The sequence below is a fragment of the Heterodontus francisci genome, chromosome 4 (genome assembly GCF_036365525.1).
Source record: "Heterodontus francisci isolate sHetFra1 chromosome 4, sHetFra1.hap1, whole genome shotgun sequence".
Classification (NCBI taxonomy): Eukaryota; Metazoa; Chordata; class Chondrichthyes; order Heterodontiformes; family Heterodontidae; genus Heterodontus; species Heterodontus francisci.
Window position 1 is genome coordinate 172,942,511 of NC_090374.1, and position 22,103 is coordinate 172,964,613.

Sequence of the window (22,103 nt, forward strand, 5' to 3'; positions counted from 1 at the left end):
CCCCCCCCCCCCACCAGAAAGCTCTCAGTTCTTTGATTCCAGCACATGGGCTGAAGGCTTACAACAGTGATTTGTCTTTCAATGGAAAATGCACCACGGACTCTTTCCCCCTGCTCCCCAGCTCTGGACCCTTGTGTTGTACTAGAGCAAAGGCAGGAATTACTGAATAGGAATCGTCACACTGCCCCCAGAGCGTACTGCAGTGGTTTCTACCTTCCTTTTGAGCTGCTGTTGGTGGCCATGCTTTAAATCATCTAAGCCCCATGCTTTGAAATTCCACTCCTTAAACCCTCCCACAGTCCCCCAATTCTCCTCCTTGAAGATCCCTCTCAATCTACCTCCCTAACCTAATATTTTTTCCTTTGGCTTAGTGCCAGTTTTTGTTTTTAAAAAGTGATGCTTTCCAACATTAAAGGTGCCATATAAATACAGTTTCCTGTGCGCTGCCTGGTTTTGTACATACTGTTGTATTTGATTTGTAAAATAAATTAGCTTGAAAGCATTACAGGCAGTAGTATACTTCATTCTAGGTGGGCATATAGATTTTTGGATTGTGGTCCTCTTTGAATCATTTAAGTTTATGTTTTTCCGTGAATATCCTAAAACTAGCTGTATTATGGTCACTATCTCCAAAATTGTCATCCACTGCTACTTCATTCAGTTGCCCAGTTTCATTTCCGAAGACTAAATCTAGAATTTAAACCCCCTCTCGGGCTTGTTACGTGCTGGCTAAAAAAGTTCTTTTGAATGCAGTTCAAGAATTTTGTGCCCTCTGTGCCCTTCACTGTTTGTATCCCAGTTGATATTAGGGTAGTTGAAATCCCCAACTATTATTGCCCTATAGTTTTTGCACTCAGATATTTGCATATTTGTTCTTCTATCCCCCTCTCGCTATTTGGGGATCTATTATACACTCCTAGTAATGTGGCTGCCCCTTTTTTATTTCTGATCTCCAGTCATATTGCCTCATTGATTCATTTAGCATATCATCCCTCACAGCTGTTATTGATTGCTACACCTTTTTTATCCCCCTCTCTATCCTGTCTGAAAACACTCTATCCAGGGATGTTGAGCTGCCATTCTTGCCCCTCTTTAAGCCAAGTTTCCGTTCTAGCAATGATATTGTGTTGCCATGTGTCTATCTGTGCCCTCAGCTCATCGGCTTTATGTACTATACTCCTTGCATTTAAATGAATACCTTTTAACACTGCCAAATTCCTGTGCTGCACACTTTTTAACCTTTGTTTCTTCTGTCTTTCAGTATCACTTGTTAATCTTTTTGCCTCCCATTCCCTGCCCTGAAATTGTCCTATCTGAAATGGCCCTCAGGTTCCCATCCCTCTGCCACACTAGTTTAAACCATCCCCAACAGCACTAGCAAATCTTCCTGCAAGGATATTTGTCCCAGTCCTGTTCAGGTGTGGACCGTCTGGCTTGTGCAGGTCCCACCTTCCCCAGAACTGGTCCCAAAGCCCCAGAAATCTGAAGCCCTCCCTCCTACACTATTAGACTGGATACAGCTACTTGAAGGAAAATCAGTGGCAAACCAGTGGGAGGCATTCAAAAGCGAGATTCTACAGGCACTGTGTAGGCATGTCCCCACAAAGATTAAGGGTGGTACCACCAAATGTAGAACCCCCTGGTTATCTAGAAGCTTACAGGGTAAGTTAAAGCAGAAAAAGAAAGCTTATGACGATCACAAATATCTTAATACTTTAGAAAGCCTAGAGGAGTATAGAAAGTGCAGGGGTGAAGTAAAAAGGGAAATTAGAAAGGCAAAGAGAGGACATGAAAAATTATTGGCAGGTAAAATCAAGGAAAACCCAAAGTTGTTTAATCAGTACGTTAAGAGAAAGAGGATAACTAAGGAAAGGGTAGGGCCTATCAGAGATGTATAAGAGAACTTGCACGTGGGTGCAGAAGATATGGGCAGGGTTCTTAATTAGATTTTTGTCACTCCTCACAAAGGAGAGGCATGATGCAGACATTGTAGTTAAAGAGGGGGAGTGTGAAATATTGGATAAGATGAGCATAATGAGAGAGGAAGTACTAGAGGGCCTGACGCCCTTGAACGTGGATAAATCGCCAGAGCCAGATGGATTGCATCCCAGGTTGTTAAAGGAAGCCAGGGAGGAAATAGCGGATGTGCTGAGGATCATCTTCAAAGCCTCACTAGATACGGGCGAGGTGCCAGAGGATTGGAGGTCTGCAAACGTTGTACCATTGTTTAAAAATGGTGCAAGGGGTAGGCCAAATAATTATAGGCCGTTCAATCTGACCTCTGTGTTCAGTAAATTATTAGAATCAATTCTGAGGTACAGGGTAACCTGCCATTTAGAAAGGCACAGATTAATCAGGGATAGTCAGCATGGATTTGTTGAGGGAAGGTCATGTCTTACTAACTTGATTAAGTTTTTTGAGGAAGTAACAAGGAGGATTGATGAGGGTAATGCAGTGGTCTACATGGATTTTAGTAAGGCATTTGACAAGGTCCTGCATGTCAAACTTGTCAGAAAAATGAAAGTCCATGGGATACAGGGGAATGTGTTGGATGCAAAAATGGCTCAGTGACCGGAAGCAAAGGGTAGTAGTCAACGGATGTTTTTGCGAATGGAAAGCAGTTTTCAGTGGCGTTCCACAGGGCTCAATGTTGGGACCCTTGCTGTTTGTGGTATATAATAAATATGGGAGGCATGATTTGGAAATTTGCTGATGACACAAAAATTGGCTGTGTAGTTGATAGTGAAGTGGATAGCTGTAGACTCCAGAATAATATCAATGGTTTGGTTGAGTGGGCGGAAAAGTGGCAAATGGAATTCAATCCAGAGAAGTGTGAGGTAATGCATTTGAGGAGGGCAAATAAAACGAGGGAATACACAATAAATGGGAGGATATTGAGAGGGGTAGAAGAAGTGAGAGACCTTGGAGTGCATGTCCACAGGTCCCTGAAAGTGGCAGAACAGGTAGATAAAGTGGTGAAGAAGGCATATGGAATACTTTCCTGTATTGGCCGAGGTATAGAGTACAAAAGCTGGGATGTAATACTGGAACTGTATAAATCGCTGGTTAGGCCACAGCTGGAGTATTGCATACAATTCTGGTCACCACATTACAGGAAGGACATAATTGCTGTGGAGAGAGTGCAGAGGAGATTTACAAGAATCTTGCCAGGGCTTGAAAGTTGCAGCTATGAGGAAAGATTGGATCGGATCAGGTTGTTTTCCTTAGAACAGAGGAGGCTGAGGGGTGACTTAGTTGAGGTGTACAAAATTATGAGGGGCCCAGATAGAATAGAGAGGGAGGGCCTGTTTGCCTGGCAGAGAGATCAGTTAATGGATGCACAGATTTAAGGTGATTGTTAGAAGGATTAGAGGGGACGTGAGAAAAAACCTTTTCACCCAGAGGGTGGTGTGTGTCTGGAATTCACTGCCAAGGACGGTGGTGGGGGCAGAAACCCTCAACTCATTTAAAAGGTACCTGGACATGCACCTGAAGTGCTGTGACCTGCAAGGCTACGAACCAGGTGCTGGAAGGTGGGATTAGATTGGTCAGCTTGATTTTTCAGCTGGTGCAGACACGATGGGCTGAATGGCCTTCAATATTCTGTGGTTCTTTGTTGAACTGGCTCATTTTTGTGATTGTCTTTACACCATTGTTTTTTTTTACAAATCTGATTCTCTGACTGATTAATAATGGCTGTAAAATGTGTATGAAGCCATTGATAAAGTAGTATGTCAGCAATGTATGTTATTTCTTAAAATGCTTTTTATTTTCTTGTTTGAACAATCTGACAGTGTGAATTTCAGTGTTGCCTCGACATAAAGAAACAAAATTTGGATTTCTATGGCGCCTTTCATGACCTCGCGACCTCCAAAAGGCTTCACTGCCAATGAAATACTTTGGAAGCATTGTCATTGTTGTAATGTAAAGAAAGGTTGATTAATTTCATATTAGTTTTGTGGCTTATCGCCAATGTGGCCTGGGACTACTTGAAAATTTGCCCATCAACCCTCCGAGAACTCTGCTCCTCCAGTTCTGGCCTCTAATTTTGGTCATTTCATCTAATATCTTCTGATGTGGCTCAGTGTCCAATTTTGCTCCGATGAAGTGTTTTGGGCTGTATTACTGCATTAAAGGCACTATATAAATACAAGTTGAAAATTGGTTTCTGAAATTATTACTCTCAAATGATAGAAAGGGAGCAGAATCTTCAATCACTCGACCTGGCTGCGGGTAGTTGGTTAAGATGCTGCCAGGTCTCTACCAATGCTGTTTGTAACCAAGGATATTGGGGATGTAACAACTCCTCTTCTAACTATAAAGGGGCCAACTGTATTTGAATTTCCTCTCACTCTGCACCATCTGATAGAGATGTTGAAATTATGAAGGGGTGGGACAGAGAATATCAAAACAGACCACTTCCAGTGACTGTGTGTAATGGACTGCTGGAGTTAAATGATTGAAGATAAAAGTCATGTCAGCATTTAAGGAAAGGTTAGTTGGATGGTTGAAGAAAAATGGGATAGGGGGACAGAGCAGGCCCATGGGATAAGGATGGTTACTTGTGTGGAGAGTAAAAATGAACTGGCTGGTCTGAATGACTTGGTTATTTTAATTTTATGCACTGGTTCATGAGAGGGCCTGTCCTGCAGCCTGATGTGCAGTGTTCTTAACCAATATCGAACATTGCTATTCCTAGAATGGCAAAAATGCAGTCAGCTCCTAAAACTTTATGGAGTAGTGTGATGACTCTCTGTGTCAAAAGGCTATCTAATCTGAAAGAATGCTATTTTAAAAGTATTGTTTATTAGCAGGAACTGCGTGGCCCAGTTAAATAGTTGGCATCCCAGAATAGGAAATTTCATTTTGTGTGTCAGCTTAGCTCACTGGGTAGTATGCTCTACTCTAAAGGTTGTGGGTTCAAGTTCTACTCCAGCACTTGAGCTTATCAAACTAGGTTGACACTTTAGTGCCATATCAAGGAAGTGATCTTATGTCATCCTTCCAATGAGAGGTTAAAATAGGGCCCCATCTGTCTTGGTTCTGGTGGTTGTAAAAGTTCCCATGACATTTTTGAAGAAGAGCAGGGAGTTCTCCTGGTGTCCTTGTCAACACTTCTCCCTCAATCGACACCACCAGAAATTAATTTACTGGTCACTGCTATTTCTGGAGCATTGCTGTGTGCAAATTAGCTGCAGTATTTGTCTATGTAATAGTGATTGCTCTTCAAATTAATTGCTTGAGGATGTCCTGAGGACTTAATGAGGTGATCTGTAAACACAAGCTTGTTCTTTGTGACGATGGAGTACTGAAATCTTCTTTCATTATGTTGCAAAGTATTATTTCAATTTCTCTGTGTGTGGTGGGGTTGTTGGCGGGGGAGCGGGCAGATGTATTAACAAACCATGTATGTAGTCAGCATCTAAAAGACCAAAGACCCATTAATGTTCATGGTAGAATCTTTCGGATGTTACTGGAATGATTCACCTGCCTTTCTCTTTCAGGTTCTGAATGTTCTGCTTTTATTTAATTTTTTGATCTCAGTTGGAATTCTCAACATTGAAGTTCGACCCTAAATCATCAGCACTGCTAGATTATGTTGCTCTGCAGCAATTTCTTTCTTTCAGTGATTGCAGCATGCATTTCTTTTATAAAAGCAAAACATTTCTAATATTTGTCAGTTCTGATGAAGGGTCAATGACCTGAAACGTTAACTCTGCTTCTCTCTCCACAGATGCTGCCAGACCTGCTGAGTATTTCCAGCATTTCTTGTTTTTATTGCATTTCTTTTATACCTCCCAGGAAATACTGAACAGGTTTGGAGTTCTTTTCTCTGGAAAAGGAAAGGTTGAGGGGTGACCTGATAGAGATCTTTAAAATTATGAAGGGGTTCAATAGGGTAGACATAGAGAGGAATATTTCAATTGTGGGATAATTCCAAAACTAGGGGCCATAAATATAAGACAGTCACTAATAAATCCAATAGGGAATTCAGGAGAAATCTCTTTAACCCGAGAGTGATGAGAATGTGGAACATGCTACCACAAGGAGTAGTTGAGGTGAATAGTAGAGTTGCATTTAAGGGGAAGCTAGATGAACACATGAGTGAGAAAGGAATAGAAGAGTATATTGGGGTGAGATGAAGTAGTGGGAGGAGGCTCGAGTGGCGAATAAACACCAATATACACCAGTCTCGACCAGTTGGGCTGAATGGCCTGTGCTGTAAAATTCAGTAGTATTTATTTTCAGACCTAAATGGCTTTCAAGCAGCAAAAGAGTGAGCCGTGTCATTCTGCATGGAGAGCGACACTTTGGCTGAATTTATGGTGCTATTGTAGTGCTAGTGAGAAGCTGAATGAGACTCCCTTCTGGAGGAGGCTTCAATCCAGAGTCAGAGCTGATCTGACTGAATTTATTCCACAACTTCAACATTGGCGTAAAGTGAAACTGCCTTGTGTTGACTTTATAGATGTTAATGCAGCTGGTTAGCTAGAGTTAGTTTAGATTTTTTTTGCTTAGTGGTCTGTTTGAGTATGCATGTTTACATTGATTGGATGTTACCCAGTGAGTTTCTTTTGCTTCCTATGTCCGATACACAGAACCCTCCCTTTGATTTACTTGTTTTTTCCCTCCCCCCTCCAGAATCTGGAGGCGATCTGGATATTTTGGTAACTTCCAATAAAGAAGTCAAAGTGACAGCTATTCGGGAGGCTTTCCAGGAAATGTTTGGATTGGCCACAGTTACCGGGGAAGACGGCCAATCAAATATTGCCCCACAGCCTGTTGGCTATGCAGCAGGATTAAAGGTAAGTTTTAATTTGCAATGTATTTCACATTGAAGGCTGACCTTCAGAGATACTGTCATTTGTGAGTACAGTTCTTCAGATGAACATAACGGTACGGGTTGAATTTAGTTCATGTGTTTCCTCTAATTCTGGTACATTGTGAACACAGGTTTGAGTAAAAACAAAAATGACACATACTTAGAAAAATTTGGGGCTCTGTTTCCCACTTTGTTCCCTACATGTATGGCTGCAACCACTAAAATGGGTCCAGGATCAGCTGCAGAGGTCTCAGATTCTCCGCACTGGCCAAATGGCTTGTTTGTGTCGTAGTGTTCAATGTAATGGAGAAGGGAAAGCAGTGAATCACCTTACCTATGCAAATCAGCTGTACAGCAAAGAATGAATGATCTGTATACCCTGGAGTCTACATACTCTTCATTTCCCCCATTATAAATTAATTTGTCCAAGTTTATAATGGAAATTGCCTGAGGAAGAAGGAAAGAAAAATCTTTTATAGCACCTTTCAAATCCTCAGGCTGTTCTAAAACACACCGATTGAAGTATTTTTATGAAGCGTTGCTGGCAACTTTAGGTAAGTTCTTTTGATGGCAGAAAGACAATAATGTACAAGCAAAGTTTTGTTTATTCATAGTTTAATCAAACAAAAAAATTTCCAAAAAAATCATGTAAGCCTGATTCGGGAACAGATCTATTGAGCATACAGCTCTTCAGCTCAAACTTTCCCGCATCAAGTCTAAAGTCTTGTTAACAATTCATTTTTTATGCACTTCTGAGCTGCAGTTCACTAATCTAACTATTCTAAGACATGCTATTGCCCCTCTACATTACAGGGATGTACATGGGTAAAACGGTACGATTGATTTGACATAGGTGTGCTGACTTAATCTCGATGCTTTCCCTTCCCTTTCCCTATTACATCTCATCTTCCTCCTTCAGGGTCACTGGGCCCTCTTGATGAAGTCTCATACTATGCCATCTATGTTCCCATTAATACTGGACACAATAATCACGTAGGTGCTTATCTTTTTCTTGAGCCCCAGCTTTACATTCCAAAAGGCAGTGTAAAAGAATGAGATTCTGTGCTCAACATCTGTTGTACTTTTGAAATACTTTTCCTGTCCATGTCTTCTAACCGTGTAATAATTGTTTTGTATGCAAATGCAGCAAACAATTTGCACAAAGCAAGATCTCAAAACAGCAATAAAATAGATGACCAGATATTCTGATTACAGTGGTGTTGGTTAAAGCATGAATGTTGGCCAGGACACTGGGAGAGCCCTTCCTAGTCATCTTCAGTTAGTGTCATGAGATTTTCGACGTCCAGTTAAACAAGCAGATGGGGCAGCAGTGTTACATCTCTTCTGAAATTACTGGATTGAAAATATCAGCTGAGATAATGTACCCAAATCTCTAGAGTAGAGCTTGAACACATGACCTCCTGACTCTGGTGAGGATGCTACAACTAAGTCATTGCTGACACTTGTTACTTGATGTGCCATGAATCACACCCTCCTGTCAGTGGTGTCTCAGTTTGTCATCTTCCAGCTCCTGAGCCGATACTGCAGAGAAACTGCTATGCTTCAATTAACTCTGCTTCTCAAATTGCAATCAAAAGAAAGACTTGCATTTCTATAACACCTTTCACAACCTCAGGCCATCCCAAAGTGCCGTACAGCCAATGAAGCACTTTTGAAGTCTAGTCATGTTGTAATGTAGGACATGCAGCAACTAATTTAAGTGTGGTAAGGTCCCACAACAAGCAGTGTTATCTCCTGCCCTCTAACCTCTCTTCACCAGAAGGCTACAGATGGTTTTGACTCCATGCCCAACATCATAGGTGATTGAATCTTGGTATTTGCATTCAAATGACATCTGTATTGACCCACTCTGACACAGAAATTTGTAGTTTAATATTGCAGTTCTTTATGCATTAAATAAAATGTGATGAAATTGAAATACGAAATACACCAAATTAATATGAAATACTAAAATCAATTTTCCTGGTATAGCTTGGGGAGGGGGTAGATATTCAATTTTATGTTCCCATTGAGTCATCTATCTATATCTATCTATCTATCTATCTATCTATCTATCTATCTAATCATTTTTATAAGACAAAACTGTGCGCAGTGTTGTAAGGTTGGTCTGACTAGCACATTATACAGCGACTTTCTCTGCCTACGCTCTTGCTTTCACAATGTTGTTCACTTGTCTATTTACTCCGTTTTATTGCCACTTCAGAGTGGTTGCCTGTGCTGAAATTTACAGTTCAGATTTCTTAATGCTGCTCTTGGTTATTTTGGCATACTTCATGCACTACTTATTTTATCTGTTTTTTTTTTCTCCTTGCATATAGTATTTCAGACTTGTCTGCATTAATTGTCATCTGTCCTTGTTCTGTTCCCTTATGTATTTTTTCTAATTTTGTCCAGCCTCCTCTATCAACCATCCCTCCATTTGATGTAATCTTGGAATTTATCCATTTGCATAGCTTTTCTGAATATAGGTCACTAAAGCAAATTTAAAAATTGGAGGCTCAACACCTATTCCTGAGGCAAACTGCTTAGCACTTCAATTGTTTTTCAATCCAGTATTCAGCAAATTTCTTACTCATTTTCAAATGTTATCCCAAATCCCTGCCAATTTAAGCTTTTCTAGTAGGTTAGAACTATCCGGAAATACTGAACAAGCTCTCTTCTCCAGAAAAGAAAAAGCCAAGAGGTCTTCAAAAATTATGAAAGAGTTTTGATAGGACAGATTTAGAGAAAATGTTTTCATTTGTGGGGGAGTTGAAAATTAGGGGCCAGGAATGCAAGATAAAATCTAATAGCGAATTCAGGCGACACCTCTTTACCCACAGAGTGCTGAGAATGTGGAATTTGCTACCAAAGGGAGTAGTTAGAGGCGATTAACATAGATGCCTTTAAGGGGAAGCTAGATAAACATGAGGGAGAAAGGAATAGAAGGCGATAAGGTGAGATGAAGTAGGGTGGGAGGAGGCTCACATAGAGCATGAACAGCAGCATAGACCGGTTGAGCCAAATGCCTGTTTCTGTGCTGTAAACTCTATGTAATGCTGTATCCAGGTCCAGTCACTGACACAAAAGAAGCACTCAAATCTAGCAGGCAAATCAAAGAAGAACCACAAGGCTGATCTCTAGCAGCAGGCCTGAGGTCTGAGACTAAAATTGGAGAACCTTTGGAAGGAGACTTGGTGATAATTTTGGGAGAAGGAAAAGAGACTTGAATTTATATAGAGCCTTTCACGGCCACCAGACGTCTCAAAGCGCTTTATAGCCAATGTGGCACTTTTAAAGTGTAGTCACTGTTGGAATGTAGGAAATGCAATATGGAAGATGTAGAAAATTATGTGGGAGTAGGACAAAGGATCATGGGTTCCAGCCTGTTTAGGACCAGTGTCAGGAAGTTCGCAAGGAGTGACCAACATATGCAGTTGACTTCTAGGTAGAGTAATGAAGGCAAAAAGCCTAGAATCTTTTAAGAAGCAATGAACCCCATGATGGGGAGACTGTACCTTTTTTTTTAAATAAAGAGATGGATGGGCCAACTGACCTTCATCCGTATTTATCTTAACTTTGAAATATGAACTGTAAAGGTTCTTGGGACAGTTTACTATGTTAAGGGCACTGTCTAAATGCAAGTTGTTGACGTGATTTTGTTTGTTATGCCCAAAGACTATTTTACAGTCTTGTCACTAGAGGGCACAGGTGACCAAAGTAAAACAAAGCTGAGGAAAGGGAAACAGGACGACGTTGTATAATGGGCAACTGATTGACTTTTGTGTATTTGGCACCTCCACCACAGATGAATATCACTGCTGTTAAGTCTTGCAATCAGACTTCTGTGATGCAATTGTGGATCACGTTTAGATACTGTCTGCAGTAATATTCTGGTATAAAAGAATCCTTCTGTGACCCCAAATAATTGTTGCCCATTTCTGAAACTTTGTCAGAGCATTACTGGCTTTGTTTCAAGGCCATGGAAACATGGATCTTTAACTCTACAATAAAATTGCTAATAATTTTTTAAAAATGAAATGAAGATGAAGAGTTTGTTGTATTTAATGTGCAGTTGCTTCAATTTTTTCTTCAGGGAGCCCAGGAAAGGATCGATAGTCTGCGGAGGTCAGGAATGATTCATGAAAAACAGGTGACTGTTTCCATTGAGAACTTCATTGCAGAATTGCTCCCGGATAGGTAAGCAGCATCTCCCTCTTAAAATACTTAGGTGGCAAAATTTTCACAGTAGAGTTGCACTTGTGTAGTTCGGCAACCATGGTTAACTAATGAGGTAAAAGATAGGATCAAGCTAAAAGAAAAGGCTTGCAACAAATGCAGGGAAAACTAGAAATCTTGCAAACTGGAAGAGCTGTAAGAAGCAACAAAAGGATAAAACGAAGGTAAGGAGGTGCAAAACAAGAATATAAAAAAAACTTGCAAGGGATATCAAAGCTAGCAGCAAAAGTTTTTATAAATATTTTGAGAATAAGTGGTAAATGTAGGCCTGTTAGAGACTGATAAGCGATAATAAAATAGCAGACTTTAAAGCTGGTAAATGGAGTTGAGATACGTATCAGCCATGATCTAACTGAACAGCCTCCTCCTGTTAAGTCTATTTTTATTCAAATGTGAAGCTGTGGGTTTGACAGAAGTTTTTGTGAGGTAAAATACTGCCACACTTAATGGTAGGTAATTTTTTTCCATATGTGAGTGGAAACAAATTTCCCTTTTTGCCTATGCAATTTCTGCTTAGTAGCCACTCCAGGGCAACTCTCAGTAATGATTTTTACATTTTATTGACGCTGCCAGATTATACTGGCCGTCACATATAGTGAACCAATCATGTTTTTCCGAACACACTCACTATAAACACCACCACCTACAGCACTAAACCTGGACAGTGCTTATGAAGCTCCAGTTGAGCAAAGGAGCTTAAGCTGCCCAGAGGAAAAACTGCAGAATGCGAAATGGTAAGTGTACTGCTTGGATTTTAAACCACTTTGGTGCAATTTCCAATGGGTAGAAGGAGTTCAAATTCCCTGTTTAAATCTGATGTTACTGCTATAATTTGTTTTTGACATTGTCCACAGCTGGAGGGTGGTTTTTTACATGTGCGTCCTGGAGTTACCAGATTATCTCAGCCTTCATTTATAAACATTGTTTTGCAGGTGGTTTGACATAGGTTGTTTGATTCTTGAAGATCCAGCTCATGGTATTCGTTTGGAAAATTTCACACAGGCAACCCCAGTGCCTTTAGAATATGTGCAACAGGTTGGTGCATCATTAATACTCATCCCTAATGGTTTCAGAAAACAACTATCTTTTTAAAATACAACTGGTTCAGTTTAAAATGCCTCACTTTGAACTCCGCAGAGAGTAATGGAATCGTTCCAGTAATTAAAGTGATCACTCGACTTTGTATCAAACCAGAGCATGGATTTGACACAATTGTATGTGATTTTGTATTTTGTTGCAATTGTAATTGTATATATGTTCAGAAAGTGGTGAGAATGCAGAACTTGCTACCACAGGAAGTGGTTGAGGTGAATAGTATAGATGCATTTAAAGGGAAAATAGCTAAGCAGATACAAGATGCAAACTAAATACAAGAGGGAGAAAGGAATAGAAGGTTATACTGTTAGAGTTAAATGAGTAGGGTGGGAGGAGACTTGAGTGGAGCATAAACATCAGCATAGACCATTTGGACTGAATGGCCTGTTTCTGTGCTGCAAATTCTGCAACTCTGCATAAACTGCCTTTAAGTGCCCTAGGAGTCCAGTCACAAGCCATCTTTTTGTTGTGGTTTTCTAATTTGGGATGGGGTCAGTGGACCAGGCGGTCTTTTTCTGTCCACCTTTTTGCATATGATCGTATTCATCTGAAATGTCTCTGTCCGCAAAGTTACTGCAGGCTGTTAAAGTAGCAGCCCAAAGAATTTCTGACAAATGCTCATATTTATTGTGCCGCAGCGGAACATCAAAGCTGCCGTGATGGAGTGGGGCACAGGTAGTTTGTCACTCATCTGAATCAAGCAACAACTTGCATTTATATAGTACCTTTAATGCAATGACACATCCCAAGGCACTTCACAGGAGCATTACAAAGCAAAATTTGACACCGAGCCACATATGGTGATATTAGAGCAGATGATGAAAAGCTTGGTCAAAGAGGTAGGATTTTAGGAGCATTATAAAGCAGGGAAGAGGCACAGAGGTTTAAGGAGGGAATTCCAGTGCTTAGGGCTTCGGCAGCTGAAGGCAAAACCAACACTGATGGAGCAATTAAAAATGGGGATGCTCAAGAGGACAGAATTAGAGGACCATTGATATTTCGGAGGGTTTTGGGGCTGGAGGAGAATATAGCAGTAGAGTGGCCAGGCCATGGAAGGATTTGAAAATGAGGAGGAGAATTTTAACATCAAGGCATTGCTTAACCAGGATCTAATGTAGATAAGCAAGCACAGGGGTGATGAAGGAAGTGAGGATCTTCCCCTTAATTCATCTGGTTTGATTTGATTGTCTTTTGATACTGTTGACTTCAAAAGAGTAGGGAGAAGGATCTTCCTGGGGTGGTGAATAAGAGAAAAATACACTTCAAAGTACTTGCCTCTTGAGTAATCCTTTGTGGTAAATTATCTTTGTGTTATTTAAGTGTCAATGTTAATGCAAAATCCTTAATTTTAAACCCCATCAGATGAATTAAATGGTTTAACGTAGGTCTTTTATCAATTATTTTCTTAATTTCCTGCATTTGATTTAACAATTAGTTTTAAAGACTGGTACATTATTTTGCCAGTTCACTGTATTGGAATGTTCCATTACTTTTTAGTCCTTTTTCATTTTTTTCTGCACCTAGTTTTCAGCCATTCTTAGTTTATGCCATCCACGTGCAATTGCTTCTTGGGGAGGATAGGAGAAAAGCTTATAAACCGATAATTAGGTGTTGCAACCTGCTTTGGTGGAAACATAGAATACTACAGCACAGAAGGGGACCATTTGGCTCATTGTGCTTGTGTCGTTTCTTTGAAAGAGCTATACAATTAGTCCCACTCCCCTGCTCGTGCCTCATATCCTTGTACATTTTTTTAAAAAACTTTCTTTTGAAAATTACTATTGAATCTGCTTCTACCACCAGTGGCAGTCCATTGCAGATCATCAGAACTTGGCGTCTTTAAAAGAAAAATTCTCATCTTGCCTCTGGTTCATTTGCAATTATCTTAAATCTTTGTCCTCTGGTTATCAACCTTCCTGTCAGCGGAAACGGTTTCTCTTTATTTACTGTCAAAATCCCTCAGTGTTGAACACTTCTATTAAATCTCCCCTTAACCTTGTCTGCTGTATGTAATCCTTGGGTTCTTTTTTGAAATGTTAGATTCATTTCCTTTTTTTTAAAAAAAAAGTATGCAATCTGGTTAATCCTTTCCCAGGCATTCTTTCCGACTTGAATGCACACAAGAAATGGGATAAAGGAGTCTAATGAACAAACAATTCTGTTTGTAGTTTGATAATGTAGGAGCAACAGGACACAGTTTCAATGTTGTAATCGAGCGTAGCATTTTCCTACGACCTTGCGAAGTGTGGATCGGACACTGTTTTTTGCCATTCCATTCATTTGAGAGGAAATGTTGGCCTGCAACACCCTTGGTGTATTTGCTTAAAACAGGAATGTGTGTTTTTGTTTTAAATCAGGCACAAAACCTCACTCCAGCTGATTACAATTTGAGATGGTCTGGGCTGATGGTTACAGTAGGTGAAGTGTTGGAGAGGAGTTTACCCCAAGTCAATCGGACTGATTGGCACATCATGTTTACAGGGATGTCTCGAAGGCAGATGATCTACAGCGCGGCCAAATCCTTAGCAGGAATGTACAAGCAACAGCTACCATTTAACAAGTAAAACTGTGGGCTTCTGTTCAGTGGGGACTTTTTTTTAAATTGCTTCACTACATGCTCAAGAATGGTTTAACTATGTATTTTTATACTCACAAAAATCAACAAAAAACTCAGTTCCTGAACCAAAACTCAGCTGTCTCCTATTTCAGCATGGGAACTGATTAATGGGAACATTCCAGAACTGAAGATCCAGTGTAATGGAAAATATTTTGAAATATACAGCGTTTTGTGTATTATAACTTTATATTAAAGGACAACTTTGTTGCAATACTTTTGTTGAGATATGACACCTGAGGAAGCTAGACACTAGAGTTGGTAACGCTTATGACTGAAATTGTTTACATCATCTTCAACTAATCATTATAAAAATGTTGCCCACGTATGAGTTAAAGTGCATGATTAATGTGCAGGCTGTTCAAGTGCTGAGCTTTTATTTTAGCGTTCCCTACCTCTATCTTTGTAATATAAGCTTAAAAGTTACAATTCAAAATGATGGATACATGATTTACAGGATGCAACTTATTAACTCACTTTTTTTTAAAAAAGGACTATCGGATGAATTATCAGGTTGGAATTGTAACAAGGTAGAATGAAAGACTTTGTTTAAGACAAAATTCAACACTCTCGTCTTTGCAAACTCTAACCAGATAATTTCCACTGCTAAGTGAAGCTATTGCTGGGCTTATTTGAATTATTTTTGACACTATTTTGTCATTATTTGTAAGGGAATAAAACTGAAATGTCACAAGTGACACTGCTGTTTTCCTTAAAATGCTACCTTAATTTCACAATCAGTCTGCAACATTTTTTTACTGCAATATGCCCTTAAGTTGAGATGTTTAATTTGTACTGCACTATGCTGTGCTGTATTAGTTATATATATATATATATATGTATGTAATTCCTTTCTCGAATCTATACAATTAACCATAATGCAAGTAGTTTATAAATAAACCATAGTCAAAGTATTTTAATGGTGCCTTTTCAATTTGGTACATGTGAATCTACATTCCAAACTGCATTGCTGTAACTGCTTTCACAGTGGTGTTGCATATTGCATCTGTGGTTTATTTTTCATATTGTACTGCCACTTAAATTAGAGTTAAATGAAGATCCATGGAAAAAAGTAAATTTGCTGAAATGTAGCTGCTGTTGTCTTCCAAATTATGTACTGTACTAGTTGACCACTGTTTTAAATTTCAATCTTTTTCTTTCTTTCTCCTCCTGCACCCTTCAAAAAAAAAATCCTGTAAGGTGCAAGGGGGCATAACCTTAAAATTAGCGCTAGGCCACTCATGGATGACGTTGAGAGGCACTTCTTCAAACAAAGGTTGGTGGAAATCTCTTCCCCAAAAATTTGTTGAGGCTGGGGCTCAAATGAAAATTTCAAAACTGAGATTCATAGACTAGGGTTAGGCAAGGATATTAAAGAGCTATGGAGCCAAAGTGGGTAGATGGAGTTCAGATACAAATCAGCCATGATCTAATTGAATGGGTGGAAGAGCTTTGAGGGGGTTGAATGGCCTCCTCCTGTTCCTGTGTTCTTTTATTCAAGTGTGGAAAGGGAAATTTTGAGTAACTTTCTTTTGATTTTGTTAATCGTGCTACACGCCCTTGCTCATATTTCCCATTTAGACTTCTACATTGGGAGGCAAGTAGCAATCAGATCAATGAATATGTACATTTACCAAAGATCCCTGTCACTTGGTGAATCTCTTGGTGACCAAAGTTAATGATTCAGCAGGCAGAAGCAGCAGCGTGGTCTTAGGTACATTTTGTCACCTGTCCCAGGGACCATGACTTTACTGGTAAGTGGATTAATAAGTTTTCCAGCTCATTTATTTAGCTTCATGGTTTGCTGATTGTGACCAAGTGATTAAATGAAGATTAGAATAAAGCATTCAGAAAATTTCCTGTATTCAGCTGTGAGAAAGTGTCTCTTATAAAGCAGATACAAATTACAAGATTCCATGTTCTTCATTGGACTCAATTCAGTCTGTTTTGATTCAGGGAAGATGTGAAACTGCTCCTTGGCAGAGATAAAATGGCATCACTGCTTTCCTATCCATCTTGATTTGCTGAGATTTTAAGTTACTGAACTCTTGAGAGTGAGGTCCTGATGTGCATTGCAAAATTGCCCCATTTCTAGAACCTGTGCCATCAATAATGGCCATTTAGGGCTTAATTTCAGTGTTACTTGGTAGTAACTGGCTATCTGGCTCATTCATGTTAATGCTGAACATATTGTCATTTGATCACAAAGTTTGTTTTAAACTGAATGCAATAAAATGTCCTTTCTAAACATAACAGTAAAATGGCTCTTCTTTTGCTGCTGTTCATTGTTCTGGGTTATCTTAAGTCCAGGTTTAAATTGTTTTTGGAGGAAGTGATAATCTGGTTTCCTCAGCACAGTGAAGTAACAGTACTGTACAGTATGTCAGAGTTGTGGCACATACAGCTCAGCATTTCCCTTTTAAGTTTGATTTGAAGTAAGTGGAAAGAAAAAGAGTTTATTAAAGTTTTTATTCGAGCAAAGAAATTGCTGAGTGAGTGTGCAGAAACCTTTGGGAGACAAAGTTTTGTGCAATACAATTGATGTGGAAAATATCAAATTACTCAAGAAAAATGCAACGAGAAAAAGAGACCTTGTGTAGGCAAACAGTATGTTGGCCTTTATTGCAAGGGGGTTGGAGTACAAGAGTAAAGAAATCGTGTTGCTTTGGTGAGATTACACCTGGAGTACTGTGTACAGCTTTGGGTCTCCTTACCCAAGGTAGGCTTTAGATTGTACCCCCCTCTAAGACAATGAAGGTTCACGAGATTGATTTCCTGGAGAATCTTTGGAATTTTCTGCAGAGTTGTGGATCCTCAAGCATTGAGTGTATTCAAATCAGAGAGATTTTTGAACACCAAGGCAATTGAGGAATATGGGAATAGTGTAGGAAGATGGAGCTGAGGTAGAAAATCAGCCATGATCTTATTGCATAACAGAACTGGCTCGAGGGGGCGAAAGGCCATATTCTGCACTTATTTCTTATGTTTGTAAATCAATAAGGAATAACCAAATTGATTGTTGCTCAAAGGCGTATTGCGATAAGAAAGAAAAATGCTACTGGCAGAGAAATTTTTGGGTAGGATTTAGTAAATAAGATAAAATAAGTAAGAAAAAACCCCTGAAATGTTTAGATAGCTCCCAATCCAGTTCCTGGTGGACTTAAACCTGGAGACAGCACACAATTTTTCCTATTTTAGCATTGATCATCTTAGAGCACACAGGATGGCAAACACTGGAACAGGAGGAAGCCATTCAGCCCCTTGAGCTTCTTCTGCCACTCAATGAGGTTATAGCTGATCTGTATCTTGACTCCATTTACCCACCTTGGTTCTGTAATCCTTAATATTCTTGCCTAACAATCTATCGATAATGTTTTGAAATTTTCAATTAACTCCACTGCCCACCCGCCAGTCTCAACAGCTTTCTGTCGGAGAGTTTTCCAGATTTCCAATACCCTTTGTGTGAAGAAGTACTTTCTGACATCACCCCTGAATGGCCCAACTCTAATTTGTTCTGGAATCCCCTCATAATGCAATAGTTTCTCTCTACCTAATCACCTGCTTAATAATTTATATTCAAGGGAATACAAGCCTAGGCTGTTTTTATAATTTAACTGGGATGGGAATTGCAAAGCAACATCACACTTGTGCAGTAGAGGGTGCTGTTGAGGTTGAGATAAAGATATTTACATTGTGCTTTGCATGCGGCTTTGCATGTATCATAAGAGAAAAGAAGGTTTTGCAGAAGGGAAGATATTTAGGACCTTGTCTCAACAACCACTTGCATTTATATAGCAATTTTTACCTAGTTCCAAGGCACTTCACTGGAGTGTTAGACAAAATCTCACAAGGTGATATTAGGACTGATGACCAAAAGCTTGGTCAAGGAGTGAGATTTTAGGAAGTGTTTTACAGGAAATGAGACTCAAGTTTTGGGCAGGAATTCCACTGTTTAGGGCCTAGGCAGCTGAAAGCACAGCAACCAATGATAGTAATTTAACTAGGAGGGTGCAAGGATCTGGGGGTTGTAGGGCTGGACAAGGTTAGACATAGGGAGAGTTCTTGTGCTTAATGGCAAAGATTTAAGCAAATGTTAGTGTTCAGATTGCGGCCTTAGCTAGAATGTTGCATAAGCAAATTATCATGGGGTTATTTGGAATGGAGAGCATTCAAGACATTGGGCTCTTCAACTTAATTAAAACATTGATTTATTTTTCACGAGCTCTAGCCCAAGTCATCCTGATTTGTTCGACTGCCATGTGCCCCTAAAGTTGGGTTGTATAGTGACATTACTGTTTGAACAACATTGCCTACAAATTAACTTGTTAATGTACATGCACAGCTAAGCAGCATCTTTGATTTTCAAACTGCTGCATTGTTATTGAAAGCTTCATTTCAAAATCTGTAGTCAGGATTGTAATCTGCAACTCTCTTTTAGAACACTGCATTGTTGCTGATGGAAACTAGAAGGAGACTTATGTGGAACATATACACTGGCATAGACCAGTTGGGCTGAAGGGCCTGTAACATAGTAAAATGTCCTAAGGTGTTTTACAGCTGTGTAATCAGCCATAATCTGACACTGAGCCACACAACAAGACATTAAGACAGGTGACCAAAAGCTTGGACAAAGAGATAGGTTTAAAGGAGTATCATGAAACGGGGAAGATTCCATCAGTTGAGGTATTCCTTTATTTAAAGTACTGAGCACTCTTGCATCATTTACAAGTTGTTGGAGAATGTAAACCTACAATGAAAATGGTCATCTACAGCCATAGATTTACAGGGTTACAGTATTGTGCTTGATGGAGGCGCAGATCTTACAGTTGCCCTTATGGCCAGCAGCTCTGCTCTTCTCTAACTTGAGAATTTTCCAGTTCGGAGTGTCTCCTGACAACGCAGAGCATATGCAGAGTGATCGCTGATAACAGCGGTGCATCGAACATTTGCCAGCTTGCCAGTATGAATGCATGCATGTGTGCGCTGATGTCACCACATAATGACATCCAAGTGTTGCCTCACCCCTCAATGTCCGGGATCGCCACCTCCATTCCCCCAACAGTACCCCACTCCCTCCCACCTCAATTGCTGCTCTGTTTCCTGCTCCCGACTACTCACAGCTTCCCCTGCTCGGCTGCTGACTCGCCGTTTCGCCTGCTGCCCCCACCCCCTTTTCTGGTTATTCAAGGGACTTTAAAATGGAACAAAAAAAAAGCATGCAAGGGTGAAACCTACTTATTTATTGGTTTGCATTATAAAGTAAGGAAGCATAAAATCAAAATATTTGGGAGTTTCATGTACCTAGAATAAACAATGCATCAGGGTAATTAAGTTCTCACCCTTGTGTGCTTTTTTTATGTTCCATTTTCAAGTCCCTTGAATAACTAGGACACCCAGATCCCTCACCATCTCAGAGCTCTGCAATCTCACCATTTCGATAATATGCTGCTTTTATTCTTGACAAAATGGGCAATTTTCACATTTTCCTACATTATGCTCCATTTGCCAGATCTTTGCCCACTCGCTTAACCTATTTATATCCCTTTGTAGCCTCCTTATGTCTTCTTCACAGCTTACTTTCCTACTTATCTTTGTGTCATTAGCAAATTTAACAACCATACCTTCGCTTCATCCAAGTCATTTATATAAATAGTAAAACGTTGAGGCCCAGCACTGATCCCTGTGTCACACCACACATTACATCTTGCCAGCTGTAAAAAATGACCCATTTATGCCTTGTCTCTGTTTCCTGTTGGTTAACTAATCATCTGTCCATGCCAAAACGTTACCCCCTACACTATGAGCTTTTATTTTCTGCAATAATCATTGATAGGTCTGTTATTGAACTCCAGAAAGGCTTGCATTTCTATAGCACCTCTCACAACCACTGGATACCCCAAAGTACCAATGAGGTCATTTTTGAAGTGTAGTCATTGTTGTAGGGAATACAGCAGTCAATTTATGCACAGCCAGATCCCACAAACAGCAATGTGAGAATGATCAGATATTATGTGATGTCGGTTGAGGGGATAAATATTAACCAGGACACTGGGCAAAGCTTTCTCTCTCTGCTGTTGTGCAGAATAGTGCTATGGAACCTTCAATGTCCACCCAAGAGGGTTGACCGGGTTTGTGGTTAACATCTCCCGAAACCCAACCCCTCAGACAGTGCAGCAGTCTCTCAATACTGCAGCGGGAGTGTCCACCTGAATTCCTTGCTCAAGTCTCTGGAATGGGACTTAAACGTACCATCCCTGACTTAGTCGATGAGAGTGCTGCCCACTGAGCCACAGGTAACACCAAGAAGCCTTTGGAAACATTAACACTGGGGCAAAAAAGGGACCTAGGGAGCAAGGTTCAAAATGGATTTAAAAATTACAATATATTTCTTAACAATGGGATGAGAAATGAAATGTGTGCAGGCGCATAACTGATGTGGCAAAGAATCTGCAAAGCCCTGAAGAAACTAAACTCTATATAGTTTGCTAAGTTTTACAGGAGTTGGTTTGTATGGGGGTGGGGGTTAAACTGCTATTGTTGGGAGAGGCGGAGACAGATCTGGATCAACCCTGACCCCATTAGGAGGTGTTTAGATGGAGCTGTGCTCGAACTGACAGCTCTTGATTCCCTCTAACAAGTGTTGTTCACAACACACGCAGCATCCAGTTACAAGACTGGCGCAAGTTGATAATTCTCCGACGCTCCTTCCAAGGGCTATTTTTAGTTCGCTATCGCAGTTCATTTCAGCGCCCCCCCCCCCCCACCCCGCATCCCTCTGCTCGTTGTTCTGTGTGTGTTTTGTTGGCTGCTCACAGACTACAAAAGAACACCACCCAGTGACAGAAGATCCGCGAGTGCTGAGGGAGTACAAGCAGCATGGAAAACACTCCCATCCCCGTCGTTACCGTCCAGACCGTCCCTTACGACGACCAGAGACCCGGGACCAGCGGCTTGAGGAAGAAAACCTCAGTCTTCGAGAGCAAGAGGAACTATCTGCAGAACTTTACTCAAAGTGTCCTGTCTTCTATAGACCTGAGGGACCGCCAGGGCTGCACCATGGTGGTGGGAAGCGATGGGCGATACTTCAGCAGAACCGCTATAGAGACCATTGTCCAGATGGCAGCTGCCAACGGGGTAAGGGACCCAGAAAGTTTTCCCAAAAAAATCCAAAACTAGTGTGATGTGATTCCGGACACAGAGTGAGGCAAATACATCATTGACAAGAAGTTAGTTTGTTCATAGAGCCTTGTATATTTCCCCAGGAATTTCAATCTTTAGTTTTTGGACTTTAACTTTTATAACAATCAAAGCAAAAATTATTATTTTCTAATT

At 40.3% G+C, this 22,103-nt stretch overlaps 2 protein-coding genes across 3 annotated transcripts in view; both read left to right on the forward strand.

Annotated features, from left to right (window-relative positions):
• prrc1 (proline-rich coiled-coil 1) overlaps positions 1-17,015 on the forward strand; it is a 41,206-nt gene extending 24,191 nt beyond the window's left edge. For both annotated transcript variants that reach the window (XM_068030548.1, XM_068030549.1), the window contains exons 6-9: positions 6,643-6,806; positions 10,920-11,023; positions 11,995-12,097; positions 14,515-17,015. In XM_068030548.1, coding sequence (XP_067886649.1) covers positions 6,643-6,806; positions 10,920-11,023; positions 11,995-12,097; positions 14,515-14,721 — 578 coding nt within the window. In that variant the 3' untranslated portion in view covers positions 14,722-17,015. The remainder of the gene's footprint in view (positions 1-6,642; positions 6,807-10,919; positions 11,024-11,994; positions 12,098-14,514) is intronic.
• Positions 17,016-21,432: 4,417 nt separating this feature from the next.
• Positions 21,433-22,103, forward strand: part of pgm5 (phosphoglucomutase 5) — a 164,336-nt gene continuing 163,665 nt past the window's right edge. The window contains exon 1 of the mRNA XM_068028940.1: positions 21,433-21,905. Within this exon, the coding sequence (XP_067885041.1) occupies positions 21,648-21,905 (258 nt within the window). The 5' untranslated portion in view covers positions 21,433-21,647. The remainder of the gene's footprint in view (positions 21,906-22,103) is intronic.